Here is a 19203-nt window from a genome sequence, read left to right as displayed (position 1 = left end):
TACCCCTGGGATAGAATCATCCAGTCTGAGAGTTGAAGCAATTTAATTTTATCGGAATCCAGGACACAACAAGAAAAACACCCAAAACCACATGGAGACAGAAGACAAGACACAACTCCTCCCCCACCTCTCCCCTGGCCCTAGAGTGGGGACAACATGGGGGTGGGACAGCTGGGGGAGACCTTGAGCCTCAGTCCAGCCCTGCAGGCTCCAGGCCCGCGGGGGAGCAGGGTAAGAGGGAGGCAGGGCCCAGCCCCCGCGTTGGGGAGGCTAAGGGAAGGCCCCCTTTCAAGGACTCTGCCCCCTCACCAACACCCCTGCCCAGGGGCAGGTAGCCCACAGCAGCACAGGGGCCCAGGGCCATGGACACATTCATGATTGAGAAGCAGCTGGAGGGAAGGAGGAGAGACCCACGATTATCTGGGCAGAATCACTTGGGGGTGGAGTGGTAGGTGGGGCCAAACCCTGAGGTCACAGGAGGGGGCCCAAAGCGGGGCTAGTGAGTGAGGTCCTGAGTGAGTGGGTCAGCGGCTGGGCCCCTTTCTCCCGCTGCCTACAGCCCCTCCAATACTGCTGCCAGGGGGGCCCGCCTCCAGGGACACGGGAGAAGTGGGCGGCCCACCCCCTGCTGCAGACAGCCAGGTGGCTGAGGCCAGGAAGGAAGGCCTGGCCAGGCCTCGGCCTGCCTGCCCCAGAGGCCTATGGGAAGAGGACAGGTCAGGGATGGTGGGGACAGGGGCTCGACCGGCTCAGATCCAAGATGGTGCTGCGCGTGCTGGACCCCCAAGAGCTGGGGGGCTGCGCTGGGGGCCGTTGCCTCCGGTCAGACAGGAGGCAGCAGCTTCTCAAGGAACTCCTTCACAGCTGCCATCTCCTGGGGGTGAGGAGGGATTGTGAGAGGCTCCCAGGTGGAGGGAGGAGGGAGAGGGCTGGGCGTAGGCCGGGGCCCCTCATCACTGACCTGAGGACAGGAGCTGTGCATGACACCGGGGTAAGTCTTGAACTGGACCCTGGCGGGTGTGACAACGGAGCGGAGCTTCTCAGCCGTCAGGGCCCCAAACCGTACTGGAACCATGGGGTCCAGCTCCCCATGGCACTGAAGGATGGCCAGGTCCTTGGCACTGCCATTGGCTGCCTGTGGGCCAGAAAAGACCTCCAGAGCAAAGCCGATGCTTCGGCACAAGCCCCAGGCCACAAGGAGACTCAAAGGGCAGGAGTGGGGTCACGGAGACACTCACCTGGGGGAAGGCCCGGTGCAGAGGCAGCCAACAGCTCAATGCCACAATGCCAGCCAGAGGGTGGGGACAGGTAAGGGCCGTGTAGAGGGACAGAGCCCCACCCTAGAGGGAGGAGAGAATTAGAGGTCATGAGGGCACAGCTCACCTACCACCCCCCACCCCCTCTCTCTCCCCTCACCTGTGAAAAGCCTCCCAGGACGATTCGATTGGCAGGGATCCCATTCTTCATCTCGTGCTCAATCAAGGCCTTGACTGGGGGGAAGGGGCATGACTGGGTAGGGGAAAAGCTGCTGGGCGGCCCAGGGAAGGGAGCCAGGTACTGCCTAATGCTTTTGTTGGGGGGGGGGATGGAAGGTGGGGAGGGCAGATGCTGAGGAGGGGCTGGGGCCTTACTGTTCTGTGCTGCCTTCTTGATGCCAGCCTCGTCCTCTGGGGCATCTGGACTCAGCCCCATCAGGTCAAACCTGGGGGAGGAGAGGTGTTGGCTCCCGGAAGACCCTGGCCAGCCCCCTACAGCTCTCTCAGCTCCCATCCTTCCCCCCACGCCCCCCACTCCCACTCACCAGGAGGGCATCACCATCTTCATGTTGAGTGTCACAGGGATCCGGGGTCTGGGGAGGGGCAGCGAGAAGAGCCATCATGCGCAGAAGGGATGTGGAAGCCACAGCAGAGAGCCAGGAGGGGGCAGAGTAGCCCCTGGGGGGCCCCTCCCAGCAGGCAAGGGCTGTGTTTAAGGTGTTGCCAGGCAACCTGCCACGTGGGGCTGGAGGCTGTGGTTGGGGCACCAGCAGAGAAGCAGAGCCTGATACTAGGTGTGACGGGGTTCCAGCTCAGTGGGTGAGTACTTGGGGGAAGGGGCACAGGATCTCCTGGTTCTAGGAGATCCCTGGTCTAGGAGGGCCTAGGGCTGGGGGCTGGGGCTGCGAGCTCCACGGGAGTAAAGGCTGAAAATGGCACCTCTAACTGCCCTGGGCTCAGGCCGCAGGATGCAGCTGACAGGACAGAGCAGGCCCGAGACCACAGGACCACCCCCCAGCGGATCCCTTGCAGGAGTGACACTCACGCATGGGGACAGATGTACTTGACGTGAGGGAGCCGGATGGTGGAGAGGGCGTCAGCCCAGCTGTGCCTTTAGGAAGGAAGGGAAAACCGGCACCCATGTGGGGAGGGGGAGAGGGAGGGCGCAGGCCCCCTAACCCTGCCCCCTGGGCCCTTCCCCACCTTCCCAAGGAAGTACCCCCTCCCTCTCCAGCTCACTCACCCTGTGTCTCCAAGTCCATGTAAAAAAATAACCTGAAAAAGGGTCAGACATGGGGACGTGGGAAGAGGGCAGTCACCACTACCCTGCTCTCATTCCCCCTCGGTCCTCCAACTTCAGGCCATCCCCCTGCGCCCCCAAGGACCCGGGGGGGGGGGGGGGGACAGTGGTAGCAGCCAAACAGGCTATTAACCCGTTACTGCCTGGCTTCAGGTTGCTCCCTTCTCAACTGTGCCACCTCCATTTTTCCCCACACCCCTTCCAGCCAGTTTCCCCGGCTGGGCCAGCGGCTGGGCCAGGGGCTGCCGAGGGCAGGGGAGGACCCTTACCGCGGCCGTTTCCCGCTCAGCTCCAGACACAGTGGCAGCATCGGTGAGCAGGGGCACAGACATGGTGTTACCACACATACACTGCAGGCTCCACGGCTGGGGCCTGTGCAAATTTGGGGGAGTGGTCAAGAGCAAGACCAGGCAGGGGAGAGACTCCTGACACAGGAGAAGAGCCTCAAACTGAGGGCCCACTCAGAATGTCAGCGCCCCATAACACCCTGGTTCTGTCCTGGGCACCAAGAAAAGGCAGGCAAGTCGTCTCGGGTCAGAGCAGGGAGGAAGTTTGCCTCCATTCCAGGGCTGAAACCACAGTCCCTGGTTCTGGCCCACCACACAGCCTGAGCTTGCTGGAGACCCAGAAGGGCAGAGAGACGGCTTAGGGACTGTGGGGGAGGGGAGCCAGGGCATCCCCTGCTGTCGTCCCCCCACTAACTGCCTCCTCCCTGCTCTCCAATCATCATGCCTCTAATAGAGCCCCGGGTTCCCTCTTCCCCAACTCCCAGCCCCACCGGGAAATGAAGGGGAGAAAAATGCCAGAAAAATATGCTTTTAGCCCCTACCCCCCAACACCCCCACACGCACATTTTCTCCAACCTCCCCCCACCCCCCGACAACCAGCCCCCACCCGGCCTTCACAAGCAGTTTCTGGCTCAGCCATTCCCTGAGCCCCCAGGGGCTGCCCATGTCCCCAGAAGGCACACAGACTCGGGTCCACTACCCACCCTGTAACTGTGCCCCACGCCCCACTGAATGGGGCTACCTGCGGCTGCTAGTGCCTACTGAATCCAACCAGGTCCCCCGGTTTGACCATGCTCTGGGACTCCTGAACACACAAAAGAATGCGTGGCTGGTTGGCTCCTCCCCATCCTTAGCATCCTCCCAAGTCCCCAGAAGCCACCTGCCCCTAAGCGTCTACCCTTCAGAGTGGTGCCCACCCCCTACCCCCCTCCCCACCTGCTTCAACCTTCCATCTCTGACCCTGAGTGCACCTCTCCACGTGGGATCCCTCACCTCTGACCTCGGGGTCCCTCTTCCCACACGGGGATACATCTTTCGCCCTAAGCTGGGATTCCCTTCCTTCCTGGCTGGGAGACTTCCACCTCTCATCCCAGGTCCCCCCTCTCAAAGTGATGCCTCCCCCGACAAGGGAAGGAAGCTCCTCAGAGTAACTACTTCCACCCTAACCCAGGGTCTCCCACTCTCCACACTAGGAACGTCTGTCCTGACCAAGAGTCGCACCCTGCCTACTGTGACATTTTCTACCCTGAGCCAGGACCCTCTCTCCTGCCCACAAAGAGGCGTTCTACTTTTGACCCCGGGGAGCCCCAGCCCCACAATGGGATCTTCCACTTCCGACTCTAAGTCCCTCCAATCACAGCCGGACGCCTTCTTGCCCCACTCTACCCCCAAAGTCCCCAAGACCGGCCAGCTTCTCTTCGCACCTCACTCCCCGCCCCCATCCCTCACAACTGCGGTCCCCTCCCCACTCGCCGGGACCCCCGCGGAGGTCCGGCCTCTCCTCCCCCCGCCCGGTACCCTCCCTCCGCCGGCTGGTCCCGGACGAGGGTACCTCTACTCCCTGCGGGTTTCGAGACCTCTCGGGCGATTCTCCTCTTTCTCCTGCACAGACACACACTCTTCCCCCTCGGCCGCCCCCGCCGGAACTTCCGTTTGAGTCCCGGGAACCCAGCCATCGCGCTGCCGGAAGTAGCCTGGCCAGCGGTACGGAACCCGGAAGTGGGCGTCGGCGATCCGCCAGATAGGAGCTGCCATGTTGGGTACGGTGGGGCCACTCCCCGTAATGAAGCCACGGAGTCACCTGCAGAATCTAGACAGCGCGTCAGTAATTCCCGCCTGCTACCACCACCCATGCGCCTCCTAAAGGAAAGCTATCCGGAAGGAGAGGCACCCCTCACACTAGCAGTTTCGGATGGATCATACACTGAAGACATCCTTAGAGACCATCCAGTTCTCGTCTTATTCTAAAGATGAGGAAACGGACGCTCAGGGAGGGGAAGGAAACAGCAATCTCAGGATGACACTGTAATGCCGCCTCTCTGCATCTGCTTCCTGAGCTATAACACGGTGATAAACACCACCCTGCCTACTTCACAGCTTTGCTGTTAGACTCAAAATAGGTCGTATGGAAATGCTTTATACACTGAAAAATTAGTGTGAGGACTTGACTAAAAAGTACCTGGGAAAACAACACAGGTCACAGCAGGACAGCTGGACAGGCAGTGTTGTCTTAGCTCTGCCCTCAACAAGCAATGCCATGTGGACAGTGAACAGAATACCATCAATGAGCCCCAGTTTGTTAAGAACAAAAAGGCCTGCATTTTGTCCCCATTTTCCTCCTTGCCGCACTGATAAAGTGGAAATGGGTTCCGGGTCCACAGAAAGGCTGGCAGGGGAAGCAAACTGAGTTGAAGGACTATGTGGGCATCTACAAACAGGAAATGAGTGATGCTGCTACCTACAGTTTTCTTTGAACTGAAAGAAAACAGTAAACTTGGGAACTCCAAGCACCTTTCCAGGCTGAGAGGCAGTTTGTCTTAAGTGCTCAACAGGTCACAAAGACAGAGCCTAAAATACCAGAATTCTGAACAGGGAATCTTTTGAGTCCTGAGGACTGCAACAAGCCAAAGAACCAGACTGGATGTCAGAAAGGGATGAGTGTGCCCAGACCACATAATTGCCAGCCACCGCCCCAGGAGCCCTGCTAGGTCTGCTTATAGAAGAGTAAACAATTCCTCCTGCACCCCCAATCCCCTGGGACCCTGGGGCACTTCTTCAAGTTCTTGAACAAATTCTTCAGAGTGAAGCTTCAAATTCAGAAGCCCAGTCCCAGGGCCTGCCTGTGATTAGGCTTTAATTAGTGGAACTAGTGAAGGGATAGTCTGCTCTAAGATTTCTAACTTTATTTTTCCTCCTACTCCAAATTTTAAAACAGCCTTTAATCTCCAAAATGATCCAACTGAAATAAAGAGGCTGTGGCTGAGGAGTAGGACCTTTAGTGCATCAAGAATTGCGTTTGCACTCTGGTTGATTTCCAGTTACATTTTAGAAATCTTGAGGCTTGGCAAAGCTTGGCGGTGGCACGCTTTCCCTTGGACAGGCTGGAGAAAGTGTGGGCCAACACTTCAGAGGAAGTCTTTCAAGAGGATGAGATTCGACACTAATTTTCATTATTCACTGTTTCTATTTCTGCAAAGGAGAGAATACTGACCATCTCAAATCCCCTCATTTTAGATACTTAAATTGTCTCCAGTTGCTGTCTTGACTTACAAAATTTAAGTCCAGTCTTGGGTCCACATGTGCTGCTCACTTACTTTCCTTGCTCTCATTTCTTCTGGTGAGCTCCGGAAACTGTTCTCCCTTGTTTTGTAAATGTCCCTCCACTTTGTAAACGTTACTTCCTCTCATGAGAAATGGAACATCGGTTTGTAACCTCACCTTCCTTTTTACAAAGTGTGGGTGGGTGGCTGTAGGAGTGTTTTTAGTCCAATGTACCCTTCCTGAAGAAAATAATCTAGTCTTAAATATCACTGTGGCACTATGACCTACCTAGTACAAAACAACAACAAATTTCAAATCTCCATACTACTTCCCAGTAAAGTAAAAGTTTCATCAGTACTACCAAGAAATCAAAAGAATATACAAACATTAAGTCTGGCAAAGATTTATTAGGAAGCTTATTAGGTACGGTGAATAAAAAGCCATGAACAGAAGAACTGAGATCTCCAATTTCTGGCATTGCGCTTACGACACTAGTTAGAAGCTAATAAACATTAAGGATGTCCCAAGGGGAATCTTACCTAAGTCCCACTCTTATCCAACCAGGATAACTCACAAACACAGAAATGCCCATGCTCTCCCCAGACTGCTTACCTAGGCAGTAAGAAAAAAAGAGCTCCTCAAGCTAGTAGGCATCATCAGGAGATTCCTGCTCTTCTAGCTATAACCACGGGACACTAGTACATGACAGACAACTCCAAGCTGGGCAACTTGACAAGAATGCTGAACGCTGACAGGAAGAAGGAGCAAGCAGGGACAAGTATTTCTAGTTGGAGACCCTCCTGATGGCTAATAGAAACACAATGCTGAGGCTTCAGAAAGTTTACTGCAGCCCAGGAAATGGTTTCCATTTAAAAAAAAAACAAGTCACACAAAAATCCTGCCACAAAGCAACAAGACACTTGGGATCCCATGGCCACGCTGACTGGAAAGGCAGACATTATCCAATGACTGCCAGATGCTGCCCAGCCCAAAACTCAATTTCTAGGCCCTAGAGAACCACGATTGTCCCTCAGCACCCACACTACCCTCCCTGGTGGTGTGGTATCTTCCATAGGCCAGGTTTCTGCAGCAAGCCCCAAAGACAAAGCTTGGCAGAGGCTGTGGCACCAACTCTCTCTGGAACCCTATCTCTTTGTCTTCCCCAACAGGATGCTGTACATCTTCACCGACACAGCGCCTCTGTGGGAGCCCTGGCCAGTCTTAGGAAATGAAGTGTGTCTGTGGGGTAACCTGATGGACCCTGTGGTCTGCTGGGTTGGCTGATGCTTCATAATTGCAGATGGTCACCTCATGTCGGCGAAGCTGCAAGAAAAGTGAGAGGCTGGGTCAGCTGGCCATTTCCCAGACCACACACTGGAGTAGTCCTTATTCAGGTTCATTTCTGGAAGTCATCTCTTCCCCCTTTTGACACTTTTATCCTAGTAAGACTGCAAAGATCATTAGCAATGATTCACCCCATAACTTAAAAGATTCATTCCCCCACTATTATGGCGCCACCACGAAAAGAGGACCTTATCTATCTTGTTTATTATCTTATCTCTGGGTGCCTGGAACAAGAACAGTTATCAAAAATGTCAAATGAAGAAAAGAATCTCCAAGTGAAAGAAATGAATTGTTATCAACTGTATTATTTCAACTCCCTTAAAAATACCTACAGCCTGTCAAAAGAAATGGACTGTTTACAGTAATGAAACCAAGAAAAATTATACACAGACTGAAAGCAAGTAGTATCTCACTTGCTCTTTTTTCCTTTCCTCGGAGTGCCCATACCACAGCATACAGACGTACACACACATATATGTGCACGGTGGAGGGGGGGTGGGGGGTTGGTCATGCTTTCTGCCCCTTCTTACCTCAGTCCACTCTCCTCTCAGACCAATATACAAGATCTTTGTGGTATCAGCTCCGAAGTTTTTTGAAATATGGATTGAGAGATGATAGACGTTTGAAAAACGAGAAATTCTAGAGAATGAAAGGAATGGGGAGAGAAGACACAGGTTAGAGTTCAATGAATATCTCACCACCAGGACAAAAACAACAATTCTAGCTCCAACTTGTGGTAAAACCCAGGTAAATGTCAGAGAACATTCTGGACTCTTATGTATCATTCTTCTCTTTCGCACAAGAATTGATTCAGTGGAAACTGCATGAGCATCTGCCAGGTCCTGCTCCAGGCAACAGGAATAGAAAAATGAGTCAACACTGCCCTGCCCTCAAGGAGCAAGAATGAGAAATGCTGTATGACCAGGCAGGGATTCTAACACAAGTTCGGTGTTGATCTCACCAACCTTACCATTAGGAAAAAGAACCAGTGAAGACATAAGGTGGTCTTGGGTAACGTGGCCTATTGTAAGCCCACTACGCAAAGAGGAATTCTGAAAACCTCTTTCCTAAGACCATCCTAGGAGATCACTCAGATCTGTCAACTGCTTACAAGTTTAACAAGTCCATGGCTTGCACTGCATCTCTGCCCAAAATTGACCAAGCCAAGGATCAAGTTTCCTCCACTGTTTTAACTTGTTTCTCATGCTAAGAAAGCAGGAAATGGGCCAAAATTGAATTGCAAGCTCAGGAAGTGCTAGCATGTATGTTCACTGCAAGTGAACACCTGCTGTTCCTCAGAAGCCAGAGAGTGGAGACAGGCCAAGTGCTTACTTTGTAGCATACTCTAATTCTCCCGTAAGATCCCGATTCAGACTAAAGGTCTGATCTGGTTCCCTGTCTGTATCATCAAAGGACATCTGTGGAATGTTTTTGTACCTAAGAAAGGAAAGGGAAGAAAAATCAAGAAATGTGCATTATCACATTGTGCATATTTTTCAGTTTTTCAAAACTTCTTTTTGACTCAACTGCCTTCCATTTTATTAAAAGGAGATCAAATTTTAGGAATGGCATTTTACTGGCATTTATACACAAATATCTTTAAACCAACAAGAAAAGAGCTGAGAACTGCAACATAAGCCAGTGGCATCTTTGAGTGGGTTAAGATCACATGAGAAGCAATACACAAAGAGGAGGCTCAAATCAGGTCACGTGCGGCAAATGCATGGAGAGAATCAGCAACTCAGCACATTCAGACAAAGCTGAGGAGGTTAAATAAAACAGCTTACTCATGGGAGAAAAAATACTTTTGGCAGAAACCTATTAAACAGAGTTAAGAGATAAGAGCAGGTAACTTAACGCTCAAGCAATTTTTGTGTTCAAAATTACCCTGTATATTGAGTCCTCTTCAGTTCTTTTAAAAAAAAAAAATACAATTTGGGGTTTCCATTTTGAAAAGAGCACAAAATGCTACCAACTCACGAGCTTTGGAAAGTCAAATAAAACTGCTAATGAAGAAAAAGTTTTCCAAAGGAATATCTAAGAAACAGCTGTCTCGGGCGCCTGGGTGGCTCAGTCGGTTAAGCGACTGCCTTCGGCTCAGGTCATGATCCTGGAGTCCTGGGATCGAGTCCCACATCGGGCTCCCTGCTCAGCGGGGAGTCTGCTTCTCCCTCTGACCCTCTTCCCTCTCGTGCTATCTCTCATTCTCTCTCTCTCAAATGAATAAATAAAATCTTAAAAAAAAAAAAAGAAACAGGTGTCTCCTCTATAACTCAAAGATTCTAAAGCCCTAAGCCACACCCCCACCATCTCTAGAGTGTTTTAACACCCACACAGGAGGGGCCTAGACATTAGGGGCAGCAAAATGCATGTAATTTAAGAAAGCAAATGTTTGCTTCAAAGTGTTTCTAAGAATGATGCACAGAATAATAACAGTGAATATTTATGAGTAGCATTATGAGAGGCAGTGTAGCACTGTAGTTAAAAGCAGTGTCTCTGGAGCCAGACTTCTAGGTTTAAAGCGTGGCTCTGTCACTTACCAGCTGTGTAATTTTGGGCAAGTGATTTAACCTCTCTGTATGTTTCCTCATTTATAGAGTGGGGACAGTGATAGTACATATCCCATACAATGATGAGATTAAACTGAATCAATTCTAAGATACATATAATTTAAAATTTTTACCATGGAAAACTTCAAATATATACAGAAGCAGAGAAAAATACAATGAATCTCCACTTATTTATCACTCAGCTTCAACAATCAACATTATGCCTATTTCCTATCACCCCCATTTTGTTTGTGCTTGATATTTTAAAGCAATCCCAAACATTTCATTTCACTCATACTTTAGTATGTATTTCTAAAATGTAAAGACTTAAAATACCACTCTTAAAATGATACCATTTTACAAAAATTTACAATTAACAATTCCTTAAAATCATCTAATACCTAGTCTGTGTTTAAATTTCATTAATTACCATTTTAACTTTTCTAGATGTGTCAGTGGCATGTCACAGTTGAATAAGCAAAATTTTTTTAATTAATGGCATAGATTTGATAAAGTATAATGTATATAAAGTGCTTAGAACCAAGGGCTATGTATTTGTACCTGCCCTACCAAAATTAGGCATTTATTATGTTCCAGACTTATTCTAAGCTCTTTACATGTTATGTATCATTCAATTCTCTCCGCAATCTTATGAGGTTCATACTATTACTATTGTCATTTTACATACGAGAGCACTGAGATAAAGAGATGTCCCAAATGCATGCACCTAACCAGCGGTACAGCCAGAATTTGAACCCAAGCAGTTTATTCCAGAGCCCACTCTTAAACACAATGCAACACAGATTTCTAGTTTTCTGAAGCCAATCCATCTCCCCAGTAAACAAGTCTCCAAAAGCATCAACTCAGACGTACGGTTTCCTTAACATGATTAAATATGTGGGTTTGCTTTCAAATTCATGTTTCCAACTTTCAAAAAAAGTATCAATTTCTTAAATCTCTCCAACTGACCGATTTTTCAGGAAGAAATTTTTTTTTTTTAAGATTTTATTTATTTATTTGAGAGAGAGAGAATGAGAGATAGAGAGCATGAGAGGGAAGAGGGTCAGAGGGAGAAGCAGACTCCCTGCTGAGCAGGGAGCCCGATGCGGGACTCGATCCCGGGACTCCAGGATCATGACCTGAGCCGAAGGCAGTCGCTTAACCAACTGAGCCACCCAGGCGCCCTGGGAAGAAATTTTTTTAAATATAAAGTTCTTCTGGTATTTTTTTCTCCAGCACTCAAAAAAGTTTTCACCTTCTTTTAGGAAGGCTATGCTGGACTAAGGCAAGCTGTCAAAAATGGAGTATTAACCCTCCTAGCAACAGATCCAGTGTTGCAAGAGGAATACAGAACTTTGCCAACTAAAGGGCATGCACACTCAGATGGAGTAGTAATTCCATGTCAACAAAACACACGCAAAGATTTTAACTGTGTGAAATAACAAAGGTAAATTTGGAAACTAACCCCGAGAGTAGAAACCACCATTTGAGATCTGCAGTTGGGTTACTAAGAAAACTGCAAAGTCATGGACAATTGGCATTTATAGGATGCTCTCTGGATGAATGGTGCCACGGCAAGTACTTTGAAAAGACACAAGCTGTTGGCCCTAAAGATGCTTAATCTAAAAAAAGGTCATTAATTCAGGAAGAGGTAAGTGTATTCTGATGAAGAACAAGACCAACATTTTTAAAGGGGGGAGGGAATATTTAACCCAGTAAAAAGAAAAAAGTGTGTCATTCTGGAATAAAGTGCTACCACAGAAAACAGAACTAGCTTCTTGAGAGCCTCAGCCCTCGCGCCACTTACAGTCTCATCTCAGAGGGGTGTGAGTCATCATCCTCTCCCATTATAATGATGCCTTTGAGTTTGACATTGCCTGTAAATCTGCCAGAATGCAAAAGAAGTTGTCAACTTGGGTATGAACTTTTGCATAGCTGTGTAACCCTGGACAAGACCCTTCCCCTTTCTGGGCTTCAGTTTACTCATGTGTCAGACTTGTACCAGAACATTTCTAAGATCCTGTCTGCCTCTGGCATTCTGCAGTTCTATGAAATTTACCTTGACTCCTCAGTTATCTTTCAACAGATACATCTTTATGCTTTCCTCCTCAAACCCACCACACTGTAATTTCCCCCATTTCTAGAACCAGATGTGTGCCCTTGACACACCAATGAATGAATCCTGAGAAGACAACTGGGTACAGCCTGTCTAGCCTGAGGCAAACACCAAGGAGATACTTACGGAATATTAAACAGAAGCTCTTCATCTGCATCACTTTCAACAAACTGGAGGGGATGGGGAGTGGGGAGGAGAAAGCAACAAATATTTGCTGAGAGCCTACAATTTCACGCATTTTCCACCCTGTTCTATGACCGGAGCGCAAGGCAAATAGTCAAACTCCCTCGGTTTTCCAGCACTTAATAACTTGATGCTAATAAGTTAATAGTCCTTAAATGGGGAGCCCGTGAATGAACTTCCAGACCCAACTAGCCTCCTCAAATTGTGTGTAAAAATCCGCGCCTGTGGGGTCCACAGCTTTCAAACGGCTCTGTGACCCCACAGTGGTAAATGCTCTAGAAAGAATAACATGCTTCATCTGCCTAGCCTGTCTTTAGTCTTCATCAGGTGATTATGATCGGGCAGCCATTGGGACTAGCAGTCAAACAGTAGGGAAAACGCCCTCACGGCCATCCTCCGCTACCTCCTGAAGCTCTGGAAGAGAATATTGGCGTGTAAAGCCAAAGCTCCCGTTTCCCTCTCTGGGCCTTAGTTCCTCTATCTGCAAAATGGGGAGACTCGACCCTGTTTTCTTCCCAGGGGGCGGGCAGGTGACGGGCACGGGAAAGCGCTCGGCAAGCGAGCTGTCGTTATTTTTAACAGCAGGACTGAGACGGACAGGGCAGACGGGAGGCCTGAGGCCCCGCGCGGGTCCCCGCCTCGCCCTCCCGCCCCAGGCCCCGGAAGGCCCACCTTGGAGCGGTCGGTCCGCTCCTCCCACGGCTTGAAGACGCCGCGGCCGCTGCCCTCACGACTCTCGTTGAGGCACTGCAGCCGCTCCAGGTCGATGCGCAGGTAGAGGCCGTAGGCCAGGCCGCGCTGTTCGGGCGGCTCCTCCCGCTCGGCGGCGCAGCGACAGCCGCCCCCGCCGTGGCTGTGGCCGTGCGACATGACGACGCCGCCCCCCGCGCGCCCCCTCGGCCCTGCCGCCGCCGCCGCCGCCGCCCGCGCAGCGCTCGCCCCGCTTCGCTCCGGCCGCCAAGCGCTCCGCGGCGGCCGCGTCGTAAAAGGCGCCCCTGAGCGGCGCATGCGCCCGGGGAGAAAGGGGGCGGGGCTCGGAGAGGGGTTGACGCTTGACAAGCGCTTGCAGGTGCCGGGGAGTCAGACCTGGAGTCAATGCTATCGCTCTCTCCGCTACTGAGGTGTGGAAACTGAAGCGCAGAGAGATTAGGCTGGCGTTCCGAGTAAATGATGGGGCTGGGATTCGAATCCTCCTCCTCATTAGGCTAAAGTCTGTGCTCTTTTGCCACCAGCGGTTTTGGGGAGTTGGTCGAGGAAAGCGTGCGCAGGGATAAGGCCCCGAAGGGTTGGGAGCACTACGTTATCGCTGCTTCACATGTGCACCTGCAGGCATTTAGAGCTCACAAATTCACTTTCATAACCACTCTCTTCATAGTGGGCTTAGCGGTCGAGAGCAGGCTTCACGGACGACCGGACCTGGAGACAAGTCCTGGGTCCGCTACTAACACTGTGACACTCTGAATAAGTCATTTTCCCCATCCTGAGACTTCGTTTTCTCGTCTGTAAAGTAGGAATACGTTTCATGGGATCACAGTGAGTATTACATGAGATAATGAACTTAGAGAACTCAGCACAGTGGCTGACACATGGTAAAAGTTCAAAAGCTGAGTCACATCTTGGTTCAAATCTAAGCACCGCAGACTTCCTAGCTATGTGGCCTTGGGCAAGTGACTTAACCTCTCTGAGTCTCAGTTTACCACCTGTAAAGTACAGGATTGGAGTAGATAATCTTTAAGTCCCCTTGCCATGTGACATGTCAGAGCAGTTTGTTCAAATGGCTGGTTGTGACCCATTAATGAGTCTTAAAACCCATTTAGAGGATTGTGACTAGAATTAAAAGAAAAGAGTATGTAATTTAAAAATTCAGAATATATCACGCTTTTAAGTCTCAATTTATAGAACTTTTGTTTCAGGTTTGTGTACTCAGGTGCAATATAAAGTGTTTTTCATATCCTGGGTTGAAGTCAAAAGAATTGGAAGCCAATGTTTAGAGTTGGAATGATTTTTTTTTGTTTTTTTTTAAGATTTTATTTATTTGACAGAGAGAGACAGCGAGAGAGGGAACACAAGCAGGGGGAGTGGGAGAGGGAGAAGCAGGCTTCCTGCAGAGCAGGGAGCCCAATACAGGGCTCAATCCCAGGACCCTGGGATCACGACCTGAGCCAAAGGTAGACACTTAATGACTGAGCCACCCAGGCACCCCTAGAGTTGAAATGATTTTGGATTCAGAGTAGAATGTGTTCTTACTGCTGGTGGGGAGGGGGAAAGACAGAGGATGTAGAGAGTGTTATGGGATACTCTGGATATCCCTTGCCCTTCATGTCTGGCTCTTGAGTGTCCAGACAAGACTGGAGGCTGGTGAAATACAACCTAAAATATCCATCTGCTTAAGTTCCACTCTAAAAATATTTTGATGTCTGGGGTGCCTGGCTGGCTCAATCAGTAGAGCATGTGATTCTTAATCTCAGAGTTGTGAGTTCAAGCCCCACATTGGGTGTGGAGCCTACTTAAAATATTTTGATGTCCTAGTTCAATTCTTTGTGAAATAGGCAAGCTTGGTTCTGATTCAGAACAGCACAATGTCACGAATTATTTCTACTTTGCAATCACAGTTTCAGGCCAGGAGCCTGGCACATAGTAAATGCTTGGCAAATATTTGTTTAATTGAATGATACACTTAGAAGCCTTTCTTTGGGAAGACCATGTCCCACTGCAGGACTAACACAGGCCTTACCCGAGACAATTACTCACTTTTGGCTTCTTTCCTGTCATTCTCATCATTGTCATCCTTTACTGATTTATTGAGCACTAGGTTCCAGGCATTATACTCGTAATTCTGTAAATTACCTGGGCACTTCTTTTTTGGGCCAGTTTGGCTTGGGCTGGATAATTTGGAATGGCCTCACTCACATGTCTGGTTGATGCTGGCTCTCCGCTGAGGTGGTGGGGCTATATGCCTCTAGCAGGCCACCTGAGCTTAGTCACGTGGTGGCAGTTACGGATTTTTAGGAACAAGAGAAGGAAGACCCAATTGCATGAGCACTTTTTAAGCTTCTGCTCCTGTAATCTTTGCTAATGTGCCATCAGCCGAAACAAGTTTCATGGCCAAATCCAAACTCAAGGGTGGAGGTATTGACTGCACCTTCTGATTGAGAGAACTACAAAATGCTGTGGCTCCTTTCCCCCTCCTCCCTAATATTTCTGTATTAATTATCTTTTGTTGTGTAACAAATTACTCCCAAACGTAACGGCAAAACAAGTTAGTACTTATCTCAGTCTCTCTGAGCCAGGAATTTGGGAACGGTTTAGCTGGGTGGTTCTGGCTCAGTTCCCTCATGAGCCTAGAGTCTTTCAAGGCTTGACTGGGGCTGGAGGATCCACTTCCACGATGGTGCACTCATATGGCTGGCAAGTTGGTGCAGGCTGTTGGCTGGAGGTTTCACTTCCTTGTCATATACACCTCTCCATGGGACTGCTTGAGTGTCCTTAGGACATGGTAGCTGGCTTTCACCAAAGCAGAGAGAGCAAGGTAGAAACCACAATGTGTGTGTGTGTTTTTTTAAAGATTTTATTTATTTATTTGACAGAGAGAGACACAGCGAGAGAGGGAACACAAGCAGGGGGAGTGGGAGAGGGAGAAGCAGGCTTCCCGCCAAGCAGGGAGCTGGATGCGGGGCTCGATCCCAGGACCCTGAGATCATGACCTGAGCCGAAGGCAGACGCTTAACAACTGTGCTAGCCTTAGAAATCACATATTGTCAATTCTGGAATATCCCATGGTTCCATAGGTCAGGCATATTCAAAGTGTGAAGGAACTGTGTCAGGGTACAAATAGCAGGAGACAGAACTCGTTAAAGGCTGGCCACCACACTACCATACATGCTAAGTGATCATTGACAATGTCTTTATTTTTCTCATATGCTTAATTTAACTGAAGATAAAATTCATTTAGAATTTTGAAGATATTGCTGTTTTCTTCTAGCTTTGAGAAGTACACTGCCATTCTGATTCCTGATTCTTTGCATGGATGTCCCCCCTGCTCCCTTTCTGGAAACAAAATTTAAGCTTTTCTCTTGGTCCCTGGTACTCTGAAATGTGATGATGTTGTGCTTTGTTGTGGCTCTTTTGTGATTCACGGTGCTGGATACCTGATGGACCCTTTCAGTTTTGAAACCTTAGAACAGAACATGAGCATACAGGTGCACAAGGCCCCTTGCAGGGGAATGCACTTAGGGGTATAAAGAGAAGGGGGCATGGGGCTACCGTCCTGCTTTTCCACCTTCCACCACCTTCTAGTGCAGAGCTCCGAGAAGCCCAGAAATTTGGATGTGGCCTTCCAGGTCATTGTGAAGGTTTATTTTTCAAGGTAGCCCAACAGACTGTATTTTATATAACAGTTCATGAACTCCATTTATAACTTTTTTTAAAAAAAAAGATTTTATTTATTTATTTAAGCGAGAGACCCAGAACATGAGCAGGGGCAGAGGGAGAGGGAGAAGCAGACTCCCCGCTAACCAGGGAGCCTGATGTGGGGCTCGATCCCAGGACCCTGGGATCATGACTTGAGCCGAAGGCAGATGCTTAATCGACTAAGCCACCCAGGCGCCCCTCATTTATAACTTTTCAGGTATGCCTCCATATGTACTTTTGCCCCAGTCCTGGAAATATTAGGTGTGGCCTGCTGGGCAAGTTGCTTAGTTACTTTCGTCAGATTTGTCATGTCTAAAATGGGAATAATAAGAATACCTACTCTGTAGGGTTTTACTGTGAGGGTAATATGAGATCATGCATGGAAAATGTTTGGAACAACGTCTGGTCAGTAGGAAAACAGTTAAATAGTGACTTACTGTTGCTAAGAGCAAGACTTTTGACTCAGTGCCCCCGTCTGGTTGGATGGGAAACTGCAATTGCTTAAAAGGGGGCCGGGTTTGAGGGAAACCAGCAGTTGCAGAGTAATTTAGCTCTGATTTGGGAATAATGCCCTTTCGCCTCTGCTTACTGGACTTACTCTTGCCTGTCCCTTCTCTTGAACTTCTATGCTGCAGGGATGACTGAGAACAAATGGAAATTCTCACTGACTTCTAGGACTCCCTGGGGCAGGTAGGAAAAGTTTCCAGTTTTTTTCTTTTTCTCATTCCCAGGTTCATTGGCAACATTTCTGTGGTTCAAGGACTGCTAAATTTGTGTCTTCTCACCCGTCTTAATTAGGCTGGGTGAAACGAACTGTTTTTCTTTTATTTTTGGTTGCCTCTGTGTGGAAAGCTGAGAGTGTGGTAAGAGAACGGCTAACAACCACATGGTGCTGAAAATGTGCCAAACACTTGGCCACGGGGTCCCTAGGGCTTTACTTATATTGTGTTTTAATCTTCATAATTGCAGGTGTCCTATTATAATCCTCATTTTATAGATGATAAAACTAGAGTGCAGAGAGGCTTAGCGACTTGCCCAAGGTCACACAGCTGATGACTGTTGGAACTAGGATTTAAACCCAGGCAGTGTTCATACTCTTAACCACACTGAACCTTCTCCAAATATTAATTAACATTACTGAGTATTTCTGAGTGCCAAGGTGAGCCCTAACCCCAGAGCTCAGTCTCTTAACCACCATGCTGAACTTACCAGCTGGGTTACCTTGGACATTCATTTCCCTCAAAGCTTCAGTCATAACAACAATCCTTTACCAAAAGCCCATTCCATGTGGGGTACTTCACCTTATTCATCAACATCCTGGCTAACATGTCCTGAGCACCTTCTATGTGCCAGGCACTGTCTTAAGTGCTTTATACGTTTTAACTCATTACATCATTGTATAATAGCTCTATAAAATAGATATATTTTCCTCATTTTTGGAGGAAGAAACAGAGACACAGAGAGGTTAAGTGACTTGGTGAAGGGCACACAGCCAGGAAGTGTGGGATTTGAAGCTGGGTGGCCTTGCGGATTACCTGAGGGTGCAGGCTGTTGTAAATGCTTTGGGAGTCTTTGGTGCTGTTAGCAAATATTTCCAGTTCTCTGTGTACAATCCCTCCAGGCACATGGAGGGATTGTACTTCCTTATCCCCTTGAATTTAGGTGCAGTCAATGGAAACATGGAGGAAACGATGGCTGTCACTTCTGGACATAGCTTAGCGGCCAGTGCAATATTCTTTACTTGTCCTGAAAATCTTAGCAGCACAGGTGCTGCCTCCCTTCGCCTGGGTCCCTGAGTGAGGATGACATAAAGCAGAGCCCCATCAGCCCCACAAAGGACATGTAATGTGAGTGAGAGACAGACCTTGTTGTTTTGAGCCACTGAGATTTGGAGCTGTTACTAACACGACCAGGTCCAGGGTTTCCCATCCTCAGCACTATTGACATTTTGAATTTCTTTTTTTTTAAATTTTATTTATTTATTTGAGAGAGAGAATGAGAGACAGCATGAGAGGGAAGAGGGTCAGAGGGAGAAGCAGACTCCCCGCCGAGCAGGGAGCCCGACGCGGGACTCGATCCCGCGACTCCAGGATCATGACCTGAGCCTAAGGCAGCCGCTTAACCAACTGAGCCACCCAGGCGCCCCAGCACTATTGACATTTTGGGGCCGATAATATTTTGCTTTGGGAGGCTGTCCTGTATGCTGTGGGATACTTAACATTTTTTGCCAAGTGTCTTGTTAGGGGTAAAATCACGTCCGGTTGAGAATGACTTCCCAGCCTATCCTAATAGACTGAGTATCCTGCCAGTCCTAAGTAAACCCCATTTAGGCATGATTTCTTTGTTTTTTCTTTATTTATTTTAAAGATTTTATTTATTTATTTGAGCGAGAGCGAGAATAAGCAGGAGGGAAAAGAAAAATCTGAAGCAGACTCCATGCTGAGCGCAAAGCCCAACGTGGGGCTCGATCCCATGACTGCAAGATCACGACCTGAGC

The 19203-nt window shown here is 49.0% G+C and overlaps 2 protein-coding genes and 1 long non-coding RNA gene across 4 annotated transcripts; 1 reads left to right on the top strand and 2 right to left on the bottom strand.

The window, feature by feature from the left end:
- Positions 1–26: 26 nt before the first annotated feature.
- Positions 27–6348, bottom strand: LYPLA2 (lysophospholipase 2). Its single transcript, XM_027577946.1, is given in 10 exon segments — positions 27–874; positions 962–1135; positions 1239–1340; positions 1417–1490; positions 1632–1702; positions 1802–1849; positions 2302–2367; positions 2500–2531; positions 2826–2928; positions 4396–6348. Coding segments are annotated over 10 exon segments (924 nt in total). The 5' UTR covers positions 4599–6348; the 3' UTR covers positions 27–823.
- A 143-nt stretch (positions 6349–6491) lies between these two features.
- On the bottom strand, positions 6492–13261 carry PITHD1 (PITH domain containing 1). Of its 2 annotated transcripts, XM_027578051.1 has the most exons (6): positions 12969–13261; positions 12240–12283; positions 11805–11882; positions 8781–8885; positions 7979–8087; positions 6492–7427 (listed from the first exon to the last, which is right to left on the bottom strand). In XM_027578051.1, exons 1-6 carry the CDS (start codon positions 13164–13166, stop codon positions 7326–7328), a joined length of 636 nt encoding a protein of 211 aa, XP_027433852.1. In that variant the 5' UTR covers positions 13167–13261; the 3' UTR covers positions 6492–7325. The 2 variants fall into 2 exon arrangements, with proteins under 2 accessions (XP_027433852.1, XP_027433937.1); XM_027578136.1 differs by lacking the exon at positions 11805–11882.
- A 76-nt stretch (positions 13262–13337) lies between these two features.
- Positions 13338–18525, top strand: LOC113914314. Its single transcript, XR_003517445.2, has 4 exons — positions 13338–13417; positions 13672–13829; positions 17342–17396; positions 18369–18525. It is a non-coding gene; the product is annotated as an uncharacterized LOC113914314 (long non-coding RNA).
- The last annotated feature ends 678 nt before the right edge of the window (positions 18526–19203 follow it).

Source organism: Zalophus californianus, chromosome 4 (assembly GCF_009762305.2).
Source record: "Zalophus californianus isolate mZalCal1 chromosome 4, mZalCal1.pri.v2, whole genome shotgun sequence".
Lineage (NCBI taxonomy): Eukaryota > Metazoa > Chordata > Mammalia > Carnivora > Otariidae > Zalophus > Zalophus californianus.
Note: the sequence above shows the minus strand (reverse complement) of the source record. Positions and strands in the feature narration are given on the sequence as shown.

What these genes read in the sequence shown, in the direction of transcription:
- PITHD1 (XM_027578051.1), bottom strand. Translation starts at nt 13,166, where the DNA reads ATGTCGCACGGCCACAGCCACGGCGGGGGCGGCTGTCGCTGCGCCGCC. An exon ending in AGCGGACCGACCGCTCCAAG is followed by an intron (nt 12,284 to 12,968) that starts GTGGGCCTTCCG and finishes CATCCCCTCCAG; the next exon opens with TTTGTTGAAAGTGATGCAGA. An exon ending in GAGCTTCTGTTTAATATTCC is followed by an intron (nt 11,883 to 12,239) that starts GTAAGTATCTCC and finishes GCATTCTGGCAG; the next exon opens with ATTTACAGGCAATGTCAAAC.